This window comes from Nyctereutes procyonoides, unplaced genomic scaffold, assembly GCF_905146905.1.
Source record: "Nyctereutes procyonoides isolate TBG_1078 unplaced genomic scaffold, NYPRO_anot_genome, whole genome shotgun sequence".
NCBI lineage: Eukaryota > Metazoa > Chordata > Mammalia > Carnivora > Canidae > Nyctereutes > Nyctereutes procyonoides.
Window position 1 is genome coordinate 47,282,279 of NW_026575043.1, and position 22,114 is coordinate 47,304,392.

The 22,114-nt window shown below is 52.5% G+C and overlaps 1 protein-coding gene across 3 annotated transcripts in view; it reads right to left on the bottom strand.

Annotated features, from left to right (window-relative positions):
• The window catches only part of HNF1A (HNF1 homeobox A), a 29,981-nt gene extending 9,179 nt beyond the window's left edge, over positions 1-20,802 (bottom strand). Inside the window, exons 1-10 of one of the 3 annotated variants that reach the window (XM_055323030.1) lie at positions 20,126-20,802; positions 13,220-13,419; positions 7,974-8,160; positions 7,276-7,517; positions 6,230-6,381; positions 5,887-6,088; positions 5,060-5,251; positions 3,750-3,871; positions 3,519-3,663; positions 176-1,589 (exon numbers count right to left, since the gene is read on the bottom strand). In XM_055323030.1, coding sequence (XP_055179005.1) covers positions 1,462-1,589; positions 3,519-3,663; positions 3,750-3,871; positions 5,060-5,251; positions 5,887-6,088; positions 6,230-6,381; positions 7,276-7,517; positions 7,974-8,160; positions 13,220-13,419; positions 20,126-20,451 — 1,896 coding nt within the window. In that variant the 5' untranslated portion in view covers positions 20,452-20,802 and the 3' untranslated portion in view covers positions 176-1,461. Of the gene's footprint in view, positions 1-175; positions 1,590-3,479; positions 3,664-3,749; positions 3,872-5,059; positions 5,252-5,886; positions 6,089-6,229; positions 6,382-7,275; positions 7,518-7,973; positions 8,161-13,219; positions 13,420-20,125 lie in introns of those variants that run through there. The other 2 variants (XM_055323028.1, XM_055323029.1) reach the window with 2 other exon arrangements.
• Positions 20,803-22,114: the final 1,312 nt, after the last annotated feature.

The following is a 22,114-nucleotide window of genomic DNA, read 5'->3' on the forward strand; positions in this document are numbered from 1 at the left end:
GCCTCCGGAGTTCAACCGAGTAACAAAGACAGGTGGGACCTGAGAGTCTGTGCACTGAGCCATCTCTCCTCAGGCCCCAGCCCCCATCCTCCCCCACCCCCCAACCCCCGCCTCCCTCTGCCTGCCCAGCCCCACCTGGGCAGTGTGTGGACAAGCAAGAAGTTTCCACTACTCATTTCCACTCTTCTGTTCCTCCTTTCCTTTACTAAAAGTTAAATAAATGTACAGGTTTGCCTTTAGCTGGCTGCAAGCTGCAGGGGTCGCTGGTTCTTCCCTGGCCCCTTCCTCAGTCCCAGGATGGGAGCAGTCTGCAAGCCAGGTTATCTGCAGCAGCCCCAGGAAGAGGAGGTCACAGAGCCCCAGGTTTACACAGCTGGCTTGTCTCTCTTGGTGGCACTCGGGACCTCAGGGGCCTGGGTGTGGCTGGGAACTGCCCGGACCTCTCCCCATCCCTCAGCCAGCCCAGTGACAATCCTGTCCATGCAAGTGGCTTCTCTCCACTGGTTCCTTTCCTTTCTCTCGGCCCCTCGGATCTACCACCTGCTCAGGCCTTGGTGCCTTCCAAGCTCAGCAGCTTCTTCCCCAAACCAGGGAGGGGCTGCAGGGCCCCACAGGCCAGAGGAGCTGTTGTTCAGAATCCTGACAGCACCAGGCGCAGTCGCAAGGCTCCTATGGGGCAGGGATGATTTCCTAGCCCGGAGTGGGTCTTTCCCACAGAGGCAAGATGCCAGACTGGCATTAGAAGGTGTGATACCCAGGAGAACGGACGGCCAAGAGGCTGCAGAGAGGGATGGCTCAGCACGAGAAAAGCTGGAGAGCCCTGCATGCTTTTTGCTGCTAGCTCGAGCTCTCCCAGGGGGTTGCATCCAAGCCCCAGGCCCCAGCACAGAGGAACCACTTGGGGAATGTTCATGCGATTGGGGGCAGGGTAGGTACAAACAGGCATGTGGGACTATAGCTAGAAGGGGAGCAGGGTGGAGGGGCCTGATCGGGACACAGGTGACAGGATGGGGCTGTGTTGATCCTGGGCCTCTTGGAGCTCAGTGAGTCACAGCTCCACAGCCTCATGTCTTGAGAAGTGCAACTGCCAGAGTATCCTTGAGGGTTCTGGGGTTCTCCACAGGCATGGGCTGGGGGCACCAGGGTCCCCAAGTCCAAAGCCCGGCCCTTGTGTTCCAAATGACAAGATTGACCCTGAGCACCAGGAACAGTCCCTCCTGTGTCTTGCTCTGCTTCCCAGCTCTCCACAGTCCCCTCTTGGGCACTGAAGCAGCCCCCCTGAGGTCGGGGAGCCTTGGAACTCTTTCTGACGCTGACAGAGCAGGCTGGGAACCAAGGCACAGTTTTCAGGCTGCACTCCGGTGGCAGTGAAAGTGTCACAGGCTCAGATGTCCCAGTCACCCCCCAAGTAGGCCAGGCAGGCTCCAGGCAGGGCCCAGCCCCTGGGAGGCGTTGCCATGGTTACTGGGAGGATGAAGCCATCTGCGTGGAAATGAAGGTCTCGATGACGCTGTGGTTGGATGGCAACAGGTGGCTGTGGCCGTTGTTGGAGTCGGAGCTCTGGTACAACACCAGGCTGCTGGAGGACACTGCAGGGGCGAGTGAGACAGCTGGCTGCCGGCCGAGCCCTTCCTGACCCCACCTCGCCCACCTATCCCAAGGGGTTCTTGGCACCGAGGACACGAGGCCTTGCCATCCCCTGAACTGCAGCAGATAACCAGAACTCCAAAACCAAACCTCTATGCTTGGGTCTCATCAACGCCCCCAGCCAGGCTCTGGGGCCGCACAGTGAGTGGCCTCCTCAGAACATTTTAGTGGAAACATTTGAGAAGCCCTGGTGAGATGGTGTGGTTAGTTTTATGCGTCAGCGTTGCTAGGCTATAGTACAGGCATTGAACCAAACATTTAAGTGTCACAGTGGAGGTATTTTGTAGATGTGGTTAACACCTATAATCAGTTGGCTGGAAACAGTGAGAGATTTCTCTTGAAGACATGAGGGAGTCTCATCTAATCATTTGAAGGCTTTAGGAACAAAAGCTGTGGTTCCCTAGAGAAAAAGGAATCCTACCTCTGTTGCCAGCCTGCTGGTCTGCCCTACAGCTTTCAGACTTGCCATCCCACAGGCACCTGAGCCAGTTTCTTACATATACTTGTGTATATACAGTTGGCCCTTTAACAGTGTGGGGGTTGGGGGCACTGACCCCCTGCACAGTCAAAAATCTGCATATTACTTTTGACTCCCCAAAAACTTAACTACTAATAGCCTACTAGTAGCCAGAAGCCGTACCAGTAACATATACAGTCAGCACATATTTTGCGTGTTCTAGGTATTATACGTGGTATTCGTACAACAAAGTAAGCTAGAGAAATGTTACTAAGAACATCCTAAGGAGAGGCGCCTGGGTGGCTCAGTGGTTGAGCATCTGCCTTTGGCTCAGGTCGTGATCCCAGGGTCCTGGGATCAAGTCCCACATCAGGCTCCCCAAAGGGAGCCTGCTTTTACCTCTACCTGTGTCTCTGCCTCTCTGTGTGTCTCTCATGAATAAATAAATAAAATCTTTAAGAAAAAAAAAAAGAACATCCTAAGGAAAAGAAAGTACTTTTAACAGTCCTGTGCTCTACAAAAAAAAATCAGCATACAAGTGGACCCAGGCTGTTCAAAACCCGTGTTATTCAGGGGTCAACACTGTATTCCTGTTGGCTTGTGTCTCAAACAGAACCCTGGCTGACTCCAGTGGCTAAAAGAATGGGCTCTGAGTTTGGACCTGGGTTCAAGTCCTGGCCCTGCCACCTGGTCACTGTCAGAGGCAAGGTCAAGTCCCTCACCTCCTGAGTGTGCAAATTCTCATTTGTAAAATGGGGACGATGACATGTGTCCCTTGGATGAAGCATGGAGCCTGGCCCATGGATCCCTCAGCAATTGTCACTGCAGCCACTAGCACTGGAGGAAGGAATCTGAGGCTCCGGGAGGGGAGTGGGGAGCAGGGTAGTGGCCTAAAGTCACGTACTTAGCAAGTGATTCCCTGCGGCCTCAGAGCCCAGCAGCCTGACTTCCAGGGGCCTGCTCTTCATCATTGCAGATGCAGGGCATCAGGGACTTGAACCGAATGGGTCAAGTGGGATGTGGTGACCCAGAGAGCCCACACTCTGTTGTCACTACATGGGAACATGAGTCTCCACAATTTTCCAAGAAAAGCCAGAAACCATGATTTCTTTGTGAAAGCTAACTTTTAAATGTGGGCAACATACTCAAACAGGGCTAAGCCCTGAGCCACACCAACACGCCTGTGCGCCGCTTCTGGCCCCACGGGCAGCCCCGCGTACTCCTCATCAGTACCCTCTGCCTCTTTCAATTAATCTTTTTCCTCAACAGAGTCAACGAGACATTCCTGTAAGATAGGCCCATTTTCCTGTGGTTTCGTACCCCTCTTGGCTGACTTCAGGGGAGCACAGGGTGCCCTCCCGCTTGTGGCACACACCTTCCTCCCCAGCTGAGGGAGCAGGGAAAGGCTGCTCACCGGTGGGGCTGGCGCTGAGCCGGTGGGCAGGCTGCAGGTGCTGGATGCCAACAGGATCCTGGCTGGGGATGTGGATGGTGGTGGTCTGAGATGCCGGTGTATGAAGCCCGGACTCACTGGAGGCCTCGGCGTCTGAGGTGAAGACCTGGGGGGACAGAGCAGCCTCCTGAGTTCCCCATGGGAGCACTTTGCAGAGGGGCCTGATCAAGGGGGGGCCGGCCTGGGCCTTACCTGCTTGGTGGGCGTGAGGCTGGCCAGGGCGCTCAGGTTGGTAGTGTCGGTGATGAGCATGGTCTGCGGAAGCAGGCCCGTGTGGGTGTACTGGGCCACCTCGGGCTTGTGGCTGTAGAGGGCTGGCCACGAGGGAGGAGAGAGAGGGATATAAAGACATGGCATCCTGGGCCAGGCTGGACCCCTCCCAAGAAGGCCTCAAAGCTGGGTGCTCTGGGGGAAGTGGGGCAGTGGAGCAGTGGTTAGGGACTCAGGACAGATTTCCAGAACTGGGAGCTCCAGCTAGAGGGGTTAGATCCTCTCCCCAACTACAAGACCCTGCTCAGGCTGGCTTGGTGGAGGCCCAGGAACCCACACCCATCACCTGGGAACCACAGGTATGACAGGTGCTGGGAGGCACGGTGCTATTGTACTAAGTACAGGCCATGGAGGGAAAGGCTGGCAACCCCCATTAGTGGGTGCACAGAGCAGAGGACAGCGTAGCTCCACCCCCAGGACACCTCTCCAAAATGTAATCCAAAGTTTCACCTACAGCCCAGACCCTCCAAAATGCACTCAGGCGCCAGGAGAAAAGTACATAAACCACATATTCTCACGTGACTCCGATAAAACCATACACACGGAAGTACAGGCACTCAACCAAACCCACACAGACAGGTCCACAGTCCCTTACTCTCAATGCCAAGTTCCAGAAAGGTCTGAAAACCAACAGATTTTCGTAAACTCAGTAGCACTAGAGCTCATTTGGTGGCAAACTCTGACCCGACCCTGATGTGAAGTTACGCAAAGTCTTTATTAACCCACCTCGTGGCATTCTACCTTCGGCCACAGAAATCCCAGGGCTTTGATGACAAGATGCTGCCCCAACCCTGTGCGGAGTGTGATAGAATATATGGTGGATGCACCCTACCACCTTTCTAAATTCTGAGAAGTGGGACTTCTGAGACACACGTGGCCCCGTGCATTTCAGAGAAAGGACTATGACCTCTCCTCCCACACGTGGCTTGTGCACCTGCAAACACCGATGAACATCCACTTGCACCTCCACTCACGGAAACTCGTGTGTGTGCACGACCACACACATTCACACGCTGGAACATGTTCTCGCCCACAGATACGAATCTGAGCCCCTGCAGACCCCCTCAGCACAGAGGTGCTCACATGTGTGCCCTGAGCGCATGCACACACACACACACAGACCACAAGAGCTGCTAAGCTTCCCTATCTCCCCCCAACCTCCCCTCCCCCCATGCTCGCAGACCCTCAGCCCCTCCCACTCACTCCCCCAGCATGAGGCTAGGAGTACTCACCATGGGGGCTCTGAATCTGGGCCATGGTGGCCATGAAGGGGCTCTGGGCCACATGGCTCTGCATGGGAGACATGAGTGGCTGCTGGTAGGAAGGGTGCAGCGGCTGGGAGAACTGGACTGGCTGCAGGGTGGTCAGGCTGCTGCCCATGCTGTTGATGACTGGCACGCTCTGGGCCTGAGTGGAGGCCAGGCCTGGAGAGGGAGGAACAGGAATCAGCCAGGCCTCCTGTTGGGAAGGGGACAGGGAACCAGGAGACCCCTTCGCCCTAGGACTTGTCACTAACTTACGTGGTCTTGGCAAGTCACTCCACCACTCTGAGCCTCTAACACATCATATGGGCAGGGGCTGTCAAACTAGGATCCCATGGCCCTGGGGTTCCACAGCAGTGCAAAGGCCCTGCAGCTTAACTCTGGGCTCCTCTCCCAGCAGCTCCCTGTCTTATATATTCAGCCTCTGCATAATGGTACCCCCAAATAAAGTCTTCTTGGGCTTAAAAAAATAAAACAAAAAACCGTATAATCTACAAAATTTTGACTCCCTCTTTTCCCACTTGGTTTTCCCATAGACATTTTGCTTTCCAAGATATTATCTAATGTCTATATTATGTTTTCTGTCTACCTCCCCACTTGAGTCATTGAGATTTTGGTGTGTTTGGTTCACTTGTGTATCGCTGATGTAGCATAGTGCCTGGCACAGTGCAAGCACTCAATAAGTATATGAATAAATGAGTGAATGAATGAGTCCCAGTGGCTCCTCCAGCTTCTGGATTCTGTGGAAGCCTCATGAGCCCTCCCACCCAGGTGTCCCCCCATGCCCACCAACTTACCAATGACCAGGGTGGAGGCACCCGTGTTGGTGAACGTGGGGCCCAGGGAGGCAGGCTCACCAGGCCCAATGGCCATGACCCCGGGAAGTGAGGCCATGATGAGATTCTGGGGCTGTTGGTTGAGGCCTGGGGAGGTCTGCTCCAAGCTGTGCAGTGCTGTCAGGGTGCTGACAGGGGGCAAGGGGCCACCAGTTGCTGAGACCTTGGAGGGGAAACCAAGCTGAGTGTGGGTGGGGGTCCCACACTGTCTCCCTGGGGACCACTCCAGGATCTCCCAGCCAAGGGAAGGTGGAAGGTCAGGTTGGAAGGGTCTTCCCTGCCTGCGGGGTGTGGTGACACTCACCAGCTTGGCTTCGGTGCTCAGCAGACTGTGACTGGGCTCCAGGCCTGTGGGGGACACTTGGTGCAGGGGCGCAGACACCGTCACCAAGGGACCACCGCTGCTCGAAGGCACTTCCGCCCCCTCGCTAGTTGCTTGCTGTCCATAGCGCACACCTGGAATGAGAGCAGCGTCCAGCCTCAGCAACCCCCCCCCCCACTTCTCTGCCCTCTGTGGCTCCCATCACTCCAGACCGCATCAGTTTGCTTAGACCACTTGCCCCAGCTTTCCATGTGCAGCCAGCAAACCACTTGAGCATCCTCCTGCCTGGTCCTGGGCTGGCTGCTTCTGACGCCTTGAAGGCAAGACCTGCATTTTGTTAGCTCCATGGCCCCCACTGGCCAGTGCTATATGTGGTAGGCGATAGGTGTGCAATGAAAGACATCTGGGTCAAAGTGAACTGAAGTTGTTGAAATGAAACTGCAGAGAACAGAGTTGAATAGAAACAATGGCAATTAGTCAAACAAAATGAAATCTAGTCGAATTGAAACCGAAATTAATTGAACTAGATTGAGCATGATGGAGTTGAACTGAATGGAACCAAATCGAATTGGATTGAATTGGATTGAATTGAATTGAATCGGATTGGATTGGATTGGATTGAACTGAGTCATACAAAATGAAAGTAATTTCCTTGGGTTATGTTTAGTTGAACTGAGTGGAATTTAAAGCAACTCTATTGGATTGTAATGAGGTAAACAGAATGGAATTGAATTGAATTGAACTGAAAGGAATTGAATTGAGTTGCTCTTAAATGAGTGACTTAAGGGGACGTGACCTGAGTCAAGTTAGGCTGGATTGGTTGGAAGGTCACGGAGTGGTTGCTGGGGTGGAGATGAAAGGACTGGACAGAGGAGTGTAACGAGTGGAGGGGAGTGATAAGGAACCAAGCTGTAATGCTAAGAGGTTTGGGTGGTTACTGCCGCTGGCGTGATGCTCCCCAGCTCCCCAGACTACCCTCATGTCCCCTCTACCCACTATTTCAACCCTCCCTCCACCACAGCACTCACCGTGGACCTTACTAGGGGAGAGGGCAGGTGGGGGCAAGCCCGGAGAGCTGTGGGCAGGCAGTGTGGGGCCCGGGCCTGGCCCAGGTGGTGGCCCGCTGTATGTGTCCATGGCCAGCTTATGACGAAAGGCTTCTTCCTTGCGGCGATTGGCAAACCAGTTGTAGACACGCACCTCTGTGACAAGGTTGGAGCCCAGCCCCTGTGCCTGCGATGGTGACACCCCCCTCTGGATGCATTCCGCCCTGCAGAAATGGCCAGTCATGAGCATCCAGGCCAGGCTCAGAGGAACCCTCTCCTGGGGCTGGAGGTAGGGGAGAGAGTTCTGAGAAGTAGGCTTCTACCTTAGGGTTTAAAGCCAGCAGATCAGATCTGGGTTCCAATCCCAGTTATGCTGGGTGACCTTGAGCAAGTGTCTGAGCCTCTTTTAGTCTCTCCATTCATAGAGTGAGCAAAATAGCCAAAGGGTAGTAATGAGGGGGAACAGAGATGAGCAGCCACTCAAGGATTGCTTGGGCAGGTGAGGAGTGGATACTAGGAATGGGACTAGGTTCCAGACATTGAGCAGGATTTGAGTGCCCCTGGGCCAACAGCAGGAGCTCTCAAGGACTGCGGAGCCTCCTCAGAACTCTGAGCCACCTTTCTCCAGCCTTGCCCCGGCCCAGACCAAACCAGCCCTGCTAACCCACCAACCGTTCTACCTATTGCACTCCTCCACCAATGCCTCTCGCTCCTCCTTGCTGGGGTTCTTCTGCCTCTCATAGGCCTGGAACAGGATCTGCTGGGAGGCTGGGCCCCACTTGAAACGATTTCTCCGCCCCTTCTTGGTTGGCAGCTCATCACCTGTGGGCTCTTCAATCAGCCCACCTTGCCCTGCGTGGGTGAACTCTGTAGGCACAGAGAGCCATGAGGAGGATGCTGGTCACTCCCACCTCCCCACTTCAGTTCATCTGACCATGCGCCTGATTCTTTCTCATTTTCAGGGTGTTGAGCCAAAGAAGCTTATGGCTAGAACTTAGAAATCCTCTAATCCAGTGATGACACACAGCACAAATACCACCACTGTCTTAACCTGTGTCCCAGGCAGACATTGCTAATCAACTCCTGCACAGTTTTCTACTGCCCCAAGATACAAGCTCATAATCCTTCTCAATACAAGGCTCCAGGAAAGTATTAGCATTTGTTTAGACTTAACACGTTTGCTATCTTATTTTACAGATGAAGAGCTAAGGCTTTGAGAGGCCAAATATCTTTCCAGGGCTGCACAGTAGAACCAAGCCACATCTCCTGAGTACATGCAGAACTATTTTAAACTTTTTGGACCTATAAATCATAGTTAAAATACAAGGATTAGCCAGGAGAGGAGAGACCCAATCAGCCCTTCTCAGGTGGTTCCACTTTAATGGAAACCATTTGATGATCTCTGAGCAAGCAATCAAAAGACTAGAACAGATAAATGGAAAGACATTTTTTATGGGAGGGGAGGCAAGAAAGATGAGCCAGGGATGATGCAGAAGCAGTGCCTTCATCATCTGAGTGCCAACAGGCAGAAGCCAGCGTCAGTGCTCTGGGGAGAGATGGGATTAGACTCACCAAAAGCCAACCAACCCTAGAAGCCCCTAGAAGCCTGCTTGACATCAGGTTCCAACATCCTCAGCAGCAGAGGTTCGGGTGCCCACTCACACTGACTCGGTTGGCCATCTTGCCTGGCAGCAGGCCGGACCAAGATCTGGAGTACCAGACACTGTGACTTGGCCCAGAAAACTAAAACATTTCAGCTTAAAAAAAAAATTATACTGTCAAGGCTATCAAAACCAAGGAAGGAATCTGAGGAACTGTCATAAGCCAGAGAAACCAAAGGCAACATGACTATGAAATGTAGTATGTCCACAACTGGATGGGATCCTGGACCAGAAAAAAGGACATTAGGGGAAAACAGAGGAAATCTGAATAATAAAGTATGGACTGACTGGTTGTGTGACAGTGTTGGTTTGTTGATCGTGACAAATGTCCCATACTTGTGTTAATAATAGGGAGAACTGGGTCTGGGATAAACCGGATTTCTCTGTACTATCTGCCTGGAAGCTCTGAAAGTCTACACTTACTCTAAAATGAAGAGTTTGTTACGTGTTATTTAAGTTTTACCTGCTAAGAAGCATACATTAAAGCCATGCCAGTTTTCTAAAAACACTTTAGTGAGAGTGCCTTCAAAGTATGTCATACACAGTCCCAGCCACCTGAGACCCAAAGGATTCCTTTGGCAGGTACAGGTGGTGAAGACACAGTTTCCTCAGGCCTCAGTGTGTGTCGCTATTTCTGCATGAATAAGCAATCCATGGTCATCTTTTATTGTTGTTGTTAAAGATTTTATTTTTTTATTTATTCATGAGAGATACAGTGAGAGAGGCAGAGACACAGGCAGAGGGAGAAGCAGGCTCCATGCAGGGAGCCCGATGTGGGACTCGATCCCCGGTCTCCAGGATCACACCCTGGGCTGCACTAAAGGCAGCACTAAACCACTGAGCCACCCAGGCCGCCCCATGATCATCTTTGTAAGAAAATATTAACACTTCACCATGGTGGCTTCTCAGTAAATATTAATTAACCTAAATGAATTTTTGGTTTTTTTTTTTTAAGATTTTATTCATTTATTTATCTTAGAGAAGGAGAGAGGGCACACAAGCAGGGGGAGAGGCAGAGGGAATCTCAAGCAGACTCTGCATCAAGCATGAAGCCTGACACAGGGCTCCATATCAGGACCCTGAGATCAGGACCTGAGCTGCAAGCAGGAGTTGGACACTTAAACAACTGAGTCGCTCAGGCTCCCCAATTAACTTAATGTTGTAATCAGCCCCTTGATAATACTAATATCATAGTTGGGGAAGGACAGATGGAGAGACAGAGAGAGAATGTTATTAAGCAGGTTCCACACCCAGCGCAGAGCCTAACTCAGGGCTCAATCTCATGACCTGGAGATCATTACCTGAACCAAAATCAAGAGTTGGCTGCTTAACCAACTGAGCCAACCAGGTGCCCCTACCTATATCATAGTTTTAAAAAATAAATTATATAAACGATCATCACAGCTTTTAAAAGTTGCTTTTTGCATTCAGTAGAAAATGGTAAGTAGCAGATGCTCAACAGATATAAAATGAGGTGGAGCACCTGGCTGCCTCAGTCAGTGGAGCTTGTGATTCTTGATCTCAGGATTGTGAGTTGGAGCCCCTCATTGGGTATGGAGATGACTTAAAAATAAAATCTTTAAAAATTAGGGACACATAAAAAAATTAGGGACACATGCTCGCTTCAGCTGCACATATACTAAAAAGGGTGGGGGGCACCTGGGTGGCTCAGTGGTTGAGCGTCTGCCTTTGGCTCAGATGGTGATCCTGGAGCACTGGGATCGAATTCTGCATCGGGTTCCCTGCGTGGAGGCTGCTTCTCCCTCTGCCTGTGTCTCTGCCTCTGTGTGTGTGTGTGTGTGTGTGTGTGTGTGTGTCTCATGAATAAATAAATAAAATCTTTTTAAAAAGTCTTTTAAAAATAATAAATAGGGGCCCCTAGGTGGCATAGTCAGTTAAGTGACTAACTTTGGTTTCAGCTCAGGTCATGATCTCAGGATCCTAAGATCCAGCTCCTCATCAGCTCTGCGCTCAGTGTGGAATCTGCTTCAGACTCTCTCCCTCTCCCTCTGCCCCTCTCACTTGTACTCTGTCTCTCAAATAAATAAATAAATCTTTAAAACAATATATTTAGGAGTGCCTGGGTGGTTCAGTCAGTTAAGTGTCTGCCTTTGGCTCAGGTCATGATCCCAGGGTCCTAGGATTAAGCCCCGAGTCAGGCTCCTTACTCAGTGGGGATCCTGCTTCTCCCTCTCCCTCTGCCTGCACTCCCTCTGCTCGTGCTCTCTCTCTCTGTCAAATAAATAAATTATTTTAAAATTAATTAATAAAAAAATAAAATTAAATAAAATTAATAAAATTAATTAATTAGGGCAGTCTGGGTGACTCAGCGGTTTAGCACCGCCTTCACCCCAGGGCGTGATCCTGGATACCCGGGCTCCCTGCATGGAGCCTGCTTCTCCCTCTGTGTCTCTGCCTCTCTCTGTCTCTCTCTCTGTCTCTATGAATAAATAAATAAAGTCTTTTAAAAATATTTTTTTAAATTAAAAATTAAAAATTAAATTAATTACTTAATAAATATTAAATGAGGTGTAGCTTGCTCTTTTTCTCAAGCTCACCTGCTCTCATATCTCAATAGTGTACTTTTCACTTTATTTTTTAAAAAAGATTTTATTTATTTATTCATGAGAGACACACACAGAAAGAAAAGCAGAGACATAGGCAGAGGGAGAAGCAGGCTCCATGCAGGGAGCCCATCGTGGGACTCGATCCCAGTTCTCCAGGATCACACCCTGAGCTGAAGGCAGCACTAAATCGCTGAGCCACCAGGACTACCCACTTTTCACTTTAATAAACTTTCCAACTTGAAAAAAAAAGACCCAGAAAACTTTCCAGCTTATAAAAATAAATAATAAGTAAATAAATGAATATTAATGAGTGTGCAAACCAATATGTTAATTTGAGAACTTTAATATTTTAGTAAATGTTTAGGAAGCACGGGGAGAAAAGCTTATTTTTTTAATTACTGAACATGCAAATTGTGACCATGTCTTCATAAAGGACTACAGGAATATCTAGCAAAGATTTTAAAGTACCTACTCTCTTACCCAGAATTCCACATCTAGGAACTACTCTACAGACACTGTCTCATGAGAACACAAATATATACAAAGAAGGATGTTCCCTGAAGCAGTTGGTTATAACAGCACATTGGAAAAACCCTAAAAGTACTTTGGTAGGGAGCCAGTTAAACAAATATGGTACCTCCAAATAGCGGAATAGCTAGCAGCCCTTCAAAGAGCAGAGAAAAAAAATATATTATTTATTGCTAGTATATGCATAAAATATCTCTGGAAGGATACATAAGACTGGGAATGTCCTTTAGGAGGACACCTGATTTTTATTGTAAACTCTATTTTCTCCTATTTTTTGAAACTTTGTTACCTTTTTTTAAGATTTTATTTATTTATTCATGAGAGACACAGAGAGGGAGAGGCAAAGAGACAGGCAGAGGGAGAAGCAGCCTTCCTGTGGGGAGCCTGATGTGGGACTCGATCCCAGGACCCCAGGATCATTACCTGAGCCAAAAGCAGATGCTCAACCACTGAGCTACCCAAGTGCCCCTGTGTTACCTTTTTAAAAAATAACTTGGATAATTAAAAAGAAATTTAAAAACTTTTTTTTACACATAGGCTCAAAAATGTGAAAGTGCACTTGGGATTTTGTGGGGTGTGAAGTCTCAGTAAGAAAACCCTCCCTTGTCGCTGAGCCTCTACTTGGGCCACTCCTTCTGCCCAAAACGCCCTTCCCTGCATCTCCATAGGCCAAAACTCCACTCAGACTTTAAGACTTAGTCTGAAAGCTCTCCTTCTGTGTGGTCCCTCCTGATGCCCCTGCCTCCCTGTGGAAGAACAGATTACTCTCTGGTCCTCTGCTGGCTCAGTATTTTGAAATATTTTATGTAGTACTACTGTGCACTGGGCCTGGCACGTGGTGAATGTTCCACAAACACCAGCTGTTACTGTTGTTTCTGTCATATTATAATACTTGTCTCACTGTATCATAATGATCTATTCGGCTTCCCCTCTACGCAGAGTTCCCAGAAGACAGAGATCTAATTCATCCACCTCCAAATACCGAGGACCAACCTACTCCCTCCCCAGAGTGCCTTGCACAGAATAGGTAAGAAGTGCCCATTGAATCCCTCTGACTTCCCCCCAAGCACCCAGTCTGGTAATGTGGTGGAGAAGCTCTCAGTCCCCACCCCCGAGCTGCAGAGAGTCCGGGGCCCTGCCAGGGAGGACGGGGCTGTGGTCATTACTTACGCTGGGCCACCTCTCGCTGCTTGCGGACGTACCAGGTGTACAGGGCAGCTCGCTTCTGTGTCTTCATGGGGGTGCCCTTGTTGAGATGCTGGGACAAGTGTGACTGGTTGAGGCCAGTGGTGTCGACTACCTCCCGCTGTGGGATGTTGTGCTGCTGCAGGTAGGATTTGACCATCTTGGCCACGCGCCACGGGTCCTCCCTAAGAGGACAAAGACAGAGCCTACTCAGCAAGGGGGGTGCGGGAGTGGTGCAGGCACGGCTGGGGGGCCCGTGAGCCCTGGGAGTGGGGGTTGTCCTCACCTTTGTACCTCCTTTAAGGATCCTCCCCTCACCCTACCTGGAAGTGTTATTTGTGACTATGTCTTATCCACTGGGAGAGGCTGTAAACACTGTGGGGGCAGGAACGGTTCTCAGCACCCAAAATGGATTTGACATAATGTATGTCCATGGTGAATGCATGAATGAATGGTTGGATGGGTGGATGGGTAGGTAGATGGGATGGTGGATGGGTGGATGGGTGGATAGATGAATGGATAGATGGATTAATAGACAGTAGATGGATGGATGGAAGGGGTAGATGGATATGGGGATAAGGGCATGGCTGTATGAATGGATGGGTGAGGGAGATCTATTGGGGAAAAAATGGGTCTGAAAACAAGGAGAGAAACGTGATTCTCTAACTAATGCCGAGTGCTTGTATCTTTTGCCCAAGGTCACAAAGCCAGCCCAGCAGTCCCTTTCCACCTGAAGGGATTCCATTTTAAGTCAATCTATGGGGTAAAAATCACCTAGAGTCAAGACACCTCCTGAAAATCTGCACTAAACCCCAGCCTGTACGGCCTGGCCAGTTTCCCTACAGCACAGGGGCAGCCAGGTCCAGGTGACGGAGTTACGGGGCTGGTCTTCAGAGGCTTCATACAAAAAACATGTGTGTTTGAGAACCCGAATCTCATTCTGTGGGCTGAGAGCCTCTCACTGGAGAAACTCAAGGGATCTGCAGCCATCTACGATCACACTCCTGTCCTCTGCTCACTGTGGGGAATGGCGGGGGGACAGGCTTGACTGCCTACACTACACGAATTCTCTCTCTCCGTCTCCTGTTCTGGCTCGACCCTCCTCTCCTGCCCTGGTCCTCTCCTGAGCCCGATTACAAATATGATGAAAGCAGCTCCGTACAACAGTGCTGAAACAGGCAGGGCTGGGGCTTGATGCCAGCTCTGTGTGGCTCCAAGCATGAGGTTCTCACCCCTTTGAGCAATCTGCTTCTAGGATTGGGACCTCCCAAACATTTGCACGTGTGACAAAGGGCATGTGTCAGAGGCAGTTCATCACCATGTTGCTTGCCACAGCAAAATATCGGAAGCAACCTAAGTGTACAGCAGAAGGGTACTGTGTGCGGTGCCTCCAGGCACTGCAACCATTAAAACGCGCTGAGGAAGCTCAGCCTGCACCCAGGCAGAACGGTCTGGTAGGTCTGCTGTGCTGTTTGGGTAAAATCTGAAGTGGCGCCCAAGATTTCTACATATTTGCTTCCATTTGGGTGAAATACCAGAACCCAGAAGAGGCTAGCGACACTGATTGTCTCAAGATGGGAATGGGGTACTGGGGACACGGAGAGAGGGACACTGTCTGCAGTTGCTTTCCTGTAATTTTAAAATATGCAGGCAGCCCGGTGGCCCAGGAGTTTAGCGCCACCTTCGGCCCAGGGCGTGATCCTGGAGACCAGGGATCGAGTCCCATATGGGGCTCCCTGCATGGAGCCTGCTTCTCCCTCTGCTTGTGTCTTTGCCTGCCTCTCTCTCTCTCTCTCTCATGAATACATAAATAAAATCTTTAAAATATGCGACATACTATAATGTTATATAATATGCTATACATGCATATAGAGCATTTAAAACTTAACTGTAAGGAAACAAACAGTAAACAAATCCCCAGTACTTTGAAGCTCACCCCGTACTGCCTTCTCCCCTTCTCTCCTTCCCAAAGAGCCAGCCTGGCCTTGCCCCCTTGACGATGCCCTTCTCAGGGGTGAGGGCACAGCACTGGGCCCCATGACTCCCTCCTTTTTATCAGCAGCAGTTCCCAGGCGCGTGGGGAGGAGAGGGAGGCGGGGATGGTCCCACTTGCATTGGGCAGCAGCCTTACGGCCAAGCCCCAGCGGCGTCCATATGACAGATGGGAGGATCATGCTCCTTGAGTATTTACCGTGAACCAGGCACCGTGCTAAGGGCTGGTCATGTTAGTCTTACCATAACCCTAGGAAGTAGGTGCTACTTGTATGCCCATTTCGCAGATGGGAAAAACTGAACCTCAGAAAGGTGAGCACTGGTCCAGTGACCCAGCCGGGACTCCAGAATATTTCGCTTTGCCTGGACCCCTCAGAACTCCCCCCAAGCTCTTCTTCCTCCCCACATTCAGGGGCTCCTAGGATCCTCCTTCTCCACCCCTCCCCGGCTCCTGGGTGCCAGTCAGAGGCAGGAGGGAAGGGCAGTACAAAGTCCAGCATTGTGCTTCGTGGCAAACATGTTTATCTGATTCTGGAGCCAGGCTGCCTGATGGCCTCCCTCCTCCCCCCGCTGCAGGCTGAGCAAGAACCCCCCCCCCCCCCCGCCTTCTCCCTTCCTGGGGAGAATGAGCTCGGCTTCCTCTCAGCCGGGCCTCCCTGGCTCCAACTGAAGATGTACTGTCCCGTCACTGCCCATTTGACTCCATGTGTGTGTGTCTCTATCTCTTAGTTTCTCTCTACCTGCCTCTCTTCTCTCTCTGTGTGTGTGTCTCTGCATGTGTCTCTGTTGTTCACTCTGTCTCTTTCCCCCACCACACACATTCACTCACCCCCAGTCTCCAGGGACCTGACTCTTCCCAGGACAGTTTCCCCAACCCAGAACTAATGCGTCATGTCTCCAGGTATCTCCTGCTTTCTCTCCAGTGGGTTTAAGGGTCAAGCCAACCTGGGTTCACCTCCCACCGTGGTGCCCTAGCACCTCCCGCGTGTATGCCACATGCCTCCTCAGGATGGTGCCATAAGCCCACGCCTGCCTCACAGTGCCCCTGGGAGGAGCGAGGCTTGATACATGGTAAGTGCTCAGTAAGTACAACAATTTGTCACCATCATCGTCGTCATCAGGGATGATGTGGTCATGGGCCTCCCAGCCCTGATCAGAGGGAAGCGGGCCCAGGAGACGTGAAGATCTGCCCTCATCTCCTCCTCCCACCTCTTATGGGTTCTGGGAGGGATCAATCAGAAGTTCAAGACTTTGGGCCTTTGGCTCGCTGGCCCCTGGGACTTCAGAGGGTCCAAGGGCTATGGAGCTCGGAAACCAGTGGGAAGGGCCACGAGTCTGGAGGGGGAGTGGAGTTCTCAGTGCATGGAGGTTGGGGGAGCTCAGAGAAGCTTCCCAGCTTGGGTCAAATCCCGGCTCTGCCACTCACTACCAGGTGGCCTTGGGACACTCTGTGTGCCTCAGTTTCCCCAACCGTGATACACGGCCAAAAGAATTTCATAAGTTGCCAGGAGGAGAAAACAAGTTTAACGCATTTGTAAGTGGTCGGGAGCTCTCGAGCACCACGTGGAAGTGAGTGGATGTGAGGTTAACAGCAGAATGACGGGAGGATAAAAAGAGAACTAGAGGATAAAAATAGAAATATAAGGACAGCGTGGTCAGCATGCAACCTCAAGGATGCTGTGCAGAGCGTGGGATTAGGGGGGCCTGGGTCCAAGTCCTGGCCTTACTGCTTCATAAATTACCTTGGGCATGTCACTTTGCCTCTCTGAGGCTTAGTTTGCTTATCTGTAAAATGGGACTATTACTCCTAGCAACCGTTCACTGCGCCTGCATGCAGCTTGACCCTGTGGGTAAGTGCTATTGTCATCCCTGCCTTGCGGAGGGCACAGGGCTCAGGGACGTGAAATCACCTGCCTGAGTCAGGGTCGGGCTGAGTTGGGATTTGAACCCGGGCAGGTCGGCCTCAGTCAGGGATATCAGATTGTCCCACCGTGGCCACTGTCTTCCTGGGTCTCAAAGACCTGGTGCTGCCTGATGGAGGGGACCCAGGACATCATCCCTCAGGTTGAGGTTCAGGCGGCTCAGGGACAGGGAGGACCCAAGAGGACACCCAGGAAGGAGCCCTGGGTACAGGTTCCTCCCTTGGCCATAACAGCAGATGTCCCCAGGGCTTCAGGGAATCCTCGCCACTCATTCATTCATTCATGCTGTATTTTAGCCACTGGGCTGCATATCGGGGGTACGAGTGGTGAACAAGACCCCACAGATCTTGTCCTTGAACAGCTTCTATTTTCATGGCAGGAGTTAGAAACCAGACAAAAACAATCGTACGGAAAGTTAAGGGACAAGAGAAAGTAACAGAAGGTAGTGAAAGAGAGAGTGACTCTGGTGGGACCTGCTTTTAGATGGGGGCAGTGAGGGAGAGCCTCCCTGAGGAGATGACCCTTGAGCAAAAGGAGGAGAGGGCATTGGTCATGGGAAGATCTAGAAAGAAGTGTCCAGGCGAAGGAGCAGCACATGCAAAGACCCTGGGGTGGGAATCAGCAAAGTCTGTGTAACTGGAGGGATGTGAGGGAGGCACGGAGGCCCCTTGAGAAGAGGTCAGGGAACCAGGACAGGGAATTTGAGTTTTATTCACTGGCCAATTAGGGAAAATGAGGCAGGAGATGATACTTGCCCAAGGTCACACAGTGAACTAAGAGGGGTGGGGGTCTGAGAAGAGCTCAGGCTCCTGCTGTGGCCTCAGGCACGAGGTACCGGGGTGGGGGGCAGGACCCACCCTGCCTCTTCCCACACGCCGTCCTCTCCAGAGAAATGGTGTCCACTGGCAACCCTGCCTCTGCACCATCCTTTCCAGCCTTAAGCTCCTCCACCCCTGCTGTCCAGGCTTTCATGGGGGTGCCCACCCCACTCCCTCCTGGGTCCTGAGGGTAGAGGCCCCACTTTTTTCCCTTGGGGCGTTTTCAGATCCCTTTTGTTACCTGAACAATAAGTAACCCAGGTAGTTAGTTATAAACTCTGCAGGAACAAGGAGCTGGTTGATAATTTATAGCAACATCTCAAATTTAAATGGAAAGTAAATAGCATGCTGTTAGCATTAAAGAAAACCCAATCGGGTCAGGCGGGAAGCACTCCAGCCTTCTCTGCAGCTTGGGGTGTCTCACTCTCTCCCCAGCCCCTTCTCCCAGCTGGGTGGGAGCCCCTCGGCCCTCCCGGCTCTTCTGCTCTCCTCTGCTTCTCCAGGCCTCTCCATCTCCCCCCCCACCCCACGCCCTCCCTCTTCCTCCACAGCTCCCCGCTCTCCCTCAGCTTCCAGGTCTCTGCTGGCTCCCAGGGAGCACTTTGACCCCTGCTCCCCCCTCGGGTGCTATGGATGAAGCCTCCCCCCTACTCACCATGCCACCAAAGGGGCTGCTGATCAAGAGGCCCCACCCAGCCAGGTAAGAAAGGCCCTTGGCACCCCCTGCCCCCACTCCCACCCGAAAGCCCCCAGTGCTATCTGGGCCCCGGAGCAGGTCTGGCCCGGCCCCACCCTGTCCCCTGTCACCCTCGCCCTGGGTCTGGCAATGCCTGACTCTTTGCCCCTCCCCTGCAGCGCAGCAGGGCCCTTTGCCCTCTTCTTCCTGCCAAGTCAGGGGGCCCTGGCTGCTCCCTTGCCCCCTGCCCAGGCCCTCACAAGGCCCGGCAGACCCTGAGGGCTCCCCCCACCCCAAGCTGGGATCAGGACCTTGGACAGAAAAGGTCCCATAGAGAGTCTGTTTGGGACTCTTTCTCCCACTGCCCAGCCGCGGCAATTGAGAGCACCAAGCAGAGCAGCTGTGGAGCGCCAGTGGGTGGCCTTAGTCAAGCTACTTCCCCTCGCTGGGCCTCAGTTTCCTCAGCTGTGAAGCAGTTATCCCTAGCTAACTAGTCATCCGGCGTTCATCCCAACATTATCCGACCATATGCACCTGAAACCTCAGCTTGGGGCCTGGCTGTTAGGATTGGAGCTTAGGAGCCTTGGGGAGGGCAGTCCCCACAGCCCCTAGACCCCTTTCCCCCGCCCCTTTGGGTAGGAGGGTTGGTTGGCCCAGGCCTCCCCAGGCCACCATCTTTACAAGTTAATGATCACAGGCCTTATCAGAGCCTTTTACCGTTTATAAATTTATAAAACAAAAGAGAAATAATAAAGCTCATGGGTAATTAGTAACCAGGTCAGCTCTGCTGAGGAGAGGGGAGGCATCGGGCTCAGACCCACCCAGTTCTCTGGGACTTGGGGAACCAGGCAGCGGATGGGGGTGCACAACAGGGAGACCTCTCAGGGTGCCTGCCGGTGAGGCGGAGGGGCTGAGGCTGTGCAGGAAAGGGGAGCAGGTCCTGCCCCTAGGCTCCATCTCCCTCAGGTAAGACCTGGGCTTTCCTAGCTTAATGCTTGAGTCCCTAGGTGGCCGAGGGAGCCCCTAAAACCCCAGCCTCGGCCCCCCTCTCACTAACAGTGCTTCCGGGCCCCAGAGCCTGCAACTGGAATGCCTAGCAGGGAGGGGAGGGTTGGGGGAGTAGAAAGGGCCATGGTGACTGACCATTGCCACCACCCTCCGGTTCTCCAGGCACATGAATTACAGACGTGCCTGCTCTGTCCCCATCTCAGAGCTCCCCTGGGCCACGGGCCTGCTTCCTGGCTCTGGGCTGAAAGCCTTGGCTCCTGGGGACTTGCAGAGGGCCTGGTTAGGGGCTCATAGGCTCCCGCCACCGGGGAGCAAGGACGCCCGGAGCTCTGACGGGCCCTGTGGCCCTTCCCGGCAGCCAGGCTAAAATCTAGAGCTCGTGGAAAGCTGGACTCAGAGGAAGGTCCAGTCAGGAGTTGGGGGGGGGGGGGTCCCTGGGCTCCTTGGATGCCGGGGATGGGGAAGGGGTCCTTACTGCAGCAAGGTCTCCACCACGGCTTTCTGGTGGGCCGCCTCCTCGGGGCTGAGGTTCTCCAGCTCCTTGAGGATGGGCGGTGTGAAGTCTTCCCCATCGTCGTCCGTCTCGTCCTCGGAGCCCCTCGCCTCCCCCAGCCCGTTGGGCAGCTCGGCCAGCTCCCCCCGACCGCCGCCGCAGGACTCCCCCTTGTCCAGGGGGCCATCTCCAGCCAGCAGGTAGGGCCCCGGCTCACCCAACGCCTGGATCAGTGCCTCTTTGCTCAGGCCCGAGTGGAGCAGGGCCGCCAGGAGCTCCGTCTGCAGCTGGCTCAGTTTAGAAACCATGGCTCTGCCACCACTAGGCCACGCGGCCCGGGGCCACCAAACCGGCCGCCTCCCCCACCCAGCGGGCTGTCTACCTGCTGGCCGACCGGCAGGCAGCCACAAACCAGGCTCCTTGCACCTACTGCCCCCCCAAACCCCACTAACCAAGCCCCGTGGGCACCCCCAACCCCCAACCCTGGCCCCAGCCGGCCAGTGAATCAGGGCCCCTGCCCGCTCTGTTTACATTGGAGCTGGGGAAATTCTCCAAGGTTCATATTTATCCGTGTGCTTAGCAAAAGGACTGAACTTTGGACTTCAGCCCTGCAAAGTGCAGGCCTCATGGCAGTGCAGAGGGATGGGGGAGCCGAGGCCTTCAACGGGAGTGGGGGGGGAGCAGGGGGGAGGGGGTGAAGGGCAGCCGGGATGGAAGGGTTGGGGGGCCACAGAGGCCTTTTGGTAACAGCTTGGGGTCCCGCCCCGGATGACTTCGATGGGGGGCTCAGGCTGAGGCAGGAGAGGGAAGGAAAAAAAAAAAAAAGAGCAGCTTTCCCTTGGGAACTGGAGCAAGAAGAGGTTCGAGGCAGGTGGGCCAGCTCTCTTCAAGGTCAATGCTAGGTCACAGCCATGTTGGGACCCACCTCTCCAGGCCCAACACCAGGCCTCCCTGTAGGAAAGACACATTGACTTAAGTTGACTGCGTGCTGGTCTGGGAAATGTGACATTGCCTCATTGTAGCCCCCTAATAGCTGTGAGTGGGTATAGGGATCATCTCTGTTTTACAGACCAGAAAACCAAGACTCTGAAAGGCTGAACAGCTTGCCCAAAACCACACTGCTAGCAAAGGACAAGCCTTGTAAGGTGGGAACCAGAGGAGGCCAGGCAGGCACTTGCCTCAAGTATAAATTGTTTAAGGGGGCATCCAAAAACTCAGTCATTGAGAAAACCTTTTTCTACAATATATTAAAAATCAAAATTAATGCCAACCCCCAAAGAATTAAAAACATGTCCTTGCAAAAGCTTGCATGTGAATGTTCACAGCAGCATCATTCATGATAGCCAAAAAGGGGAAGAAGCATAAATATCCAGCAATGGACAAACATAAGTAAAATGTGGTGTATCCATGCAACTGTGTATTATTTGGCCATAAAAAGGAATGAGACGCAGACACTTGCTACAGCGTGAGTGACCCCCTGAAGGTACTATGTAAAGTGAAAGAAGCCTGTCACCAAAGGCCACACGTGATTCCATTTATAGGAAATATCCCGGGCAGCCCCGGTGGCGCAGCGGTTTAGCGCCGCCTGCAGCCCAGGGCATGATCCTGGAGACCTGGGATCGAGTCCCACGTCGGGCTCCCTGCATGGAGCCTGCTTCTCCCTCTGCCTGTGTCTCTGCCTCTCTCTCTCTCTCTCTCTCTCTCTGCATCTCTATGAATAAGTAAAATCTTAAAAAAAAAAAAAGGAAATATCCACAAGAGGCAAATCCATACCACACAGAAGTAGATTAGTGGTTGAGGGTGGGGTAGGGTGTTGAGGGGAGGGGAAGAGGGAGGGACTGCTTAATGGGTATAGGGATTTCTTGCAGGATGATGAAAATGTTCTAAAATTGGGCAGCCCGGGTGGCTGAGTGGTTTAGTGCCGCCTTGGGCCCAGGGCCTGATCCTGGAGACCTGGGATCGAGTCCCACA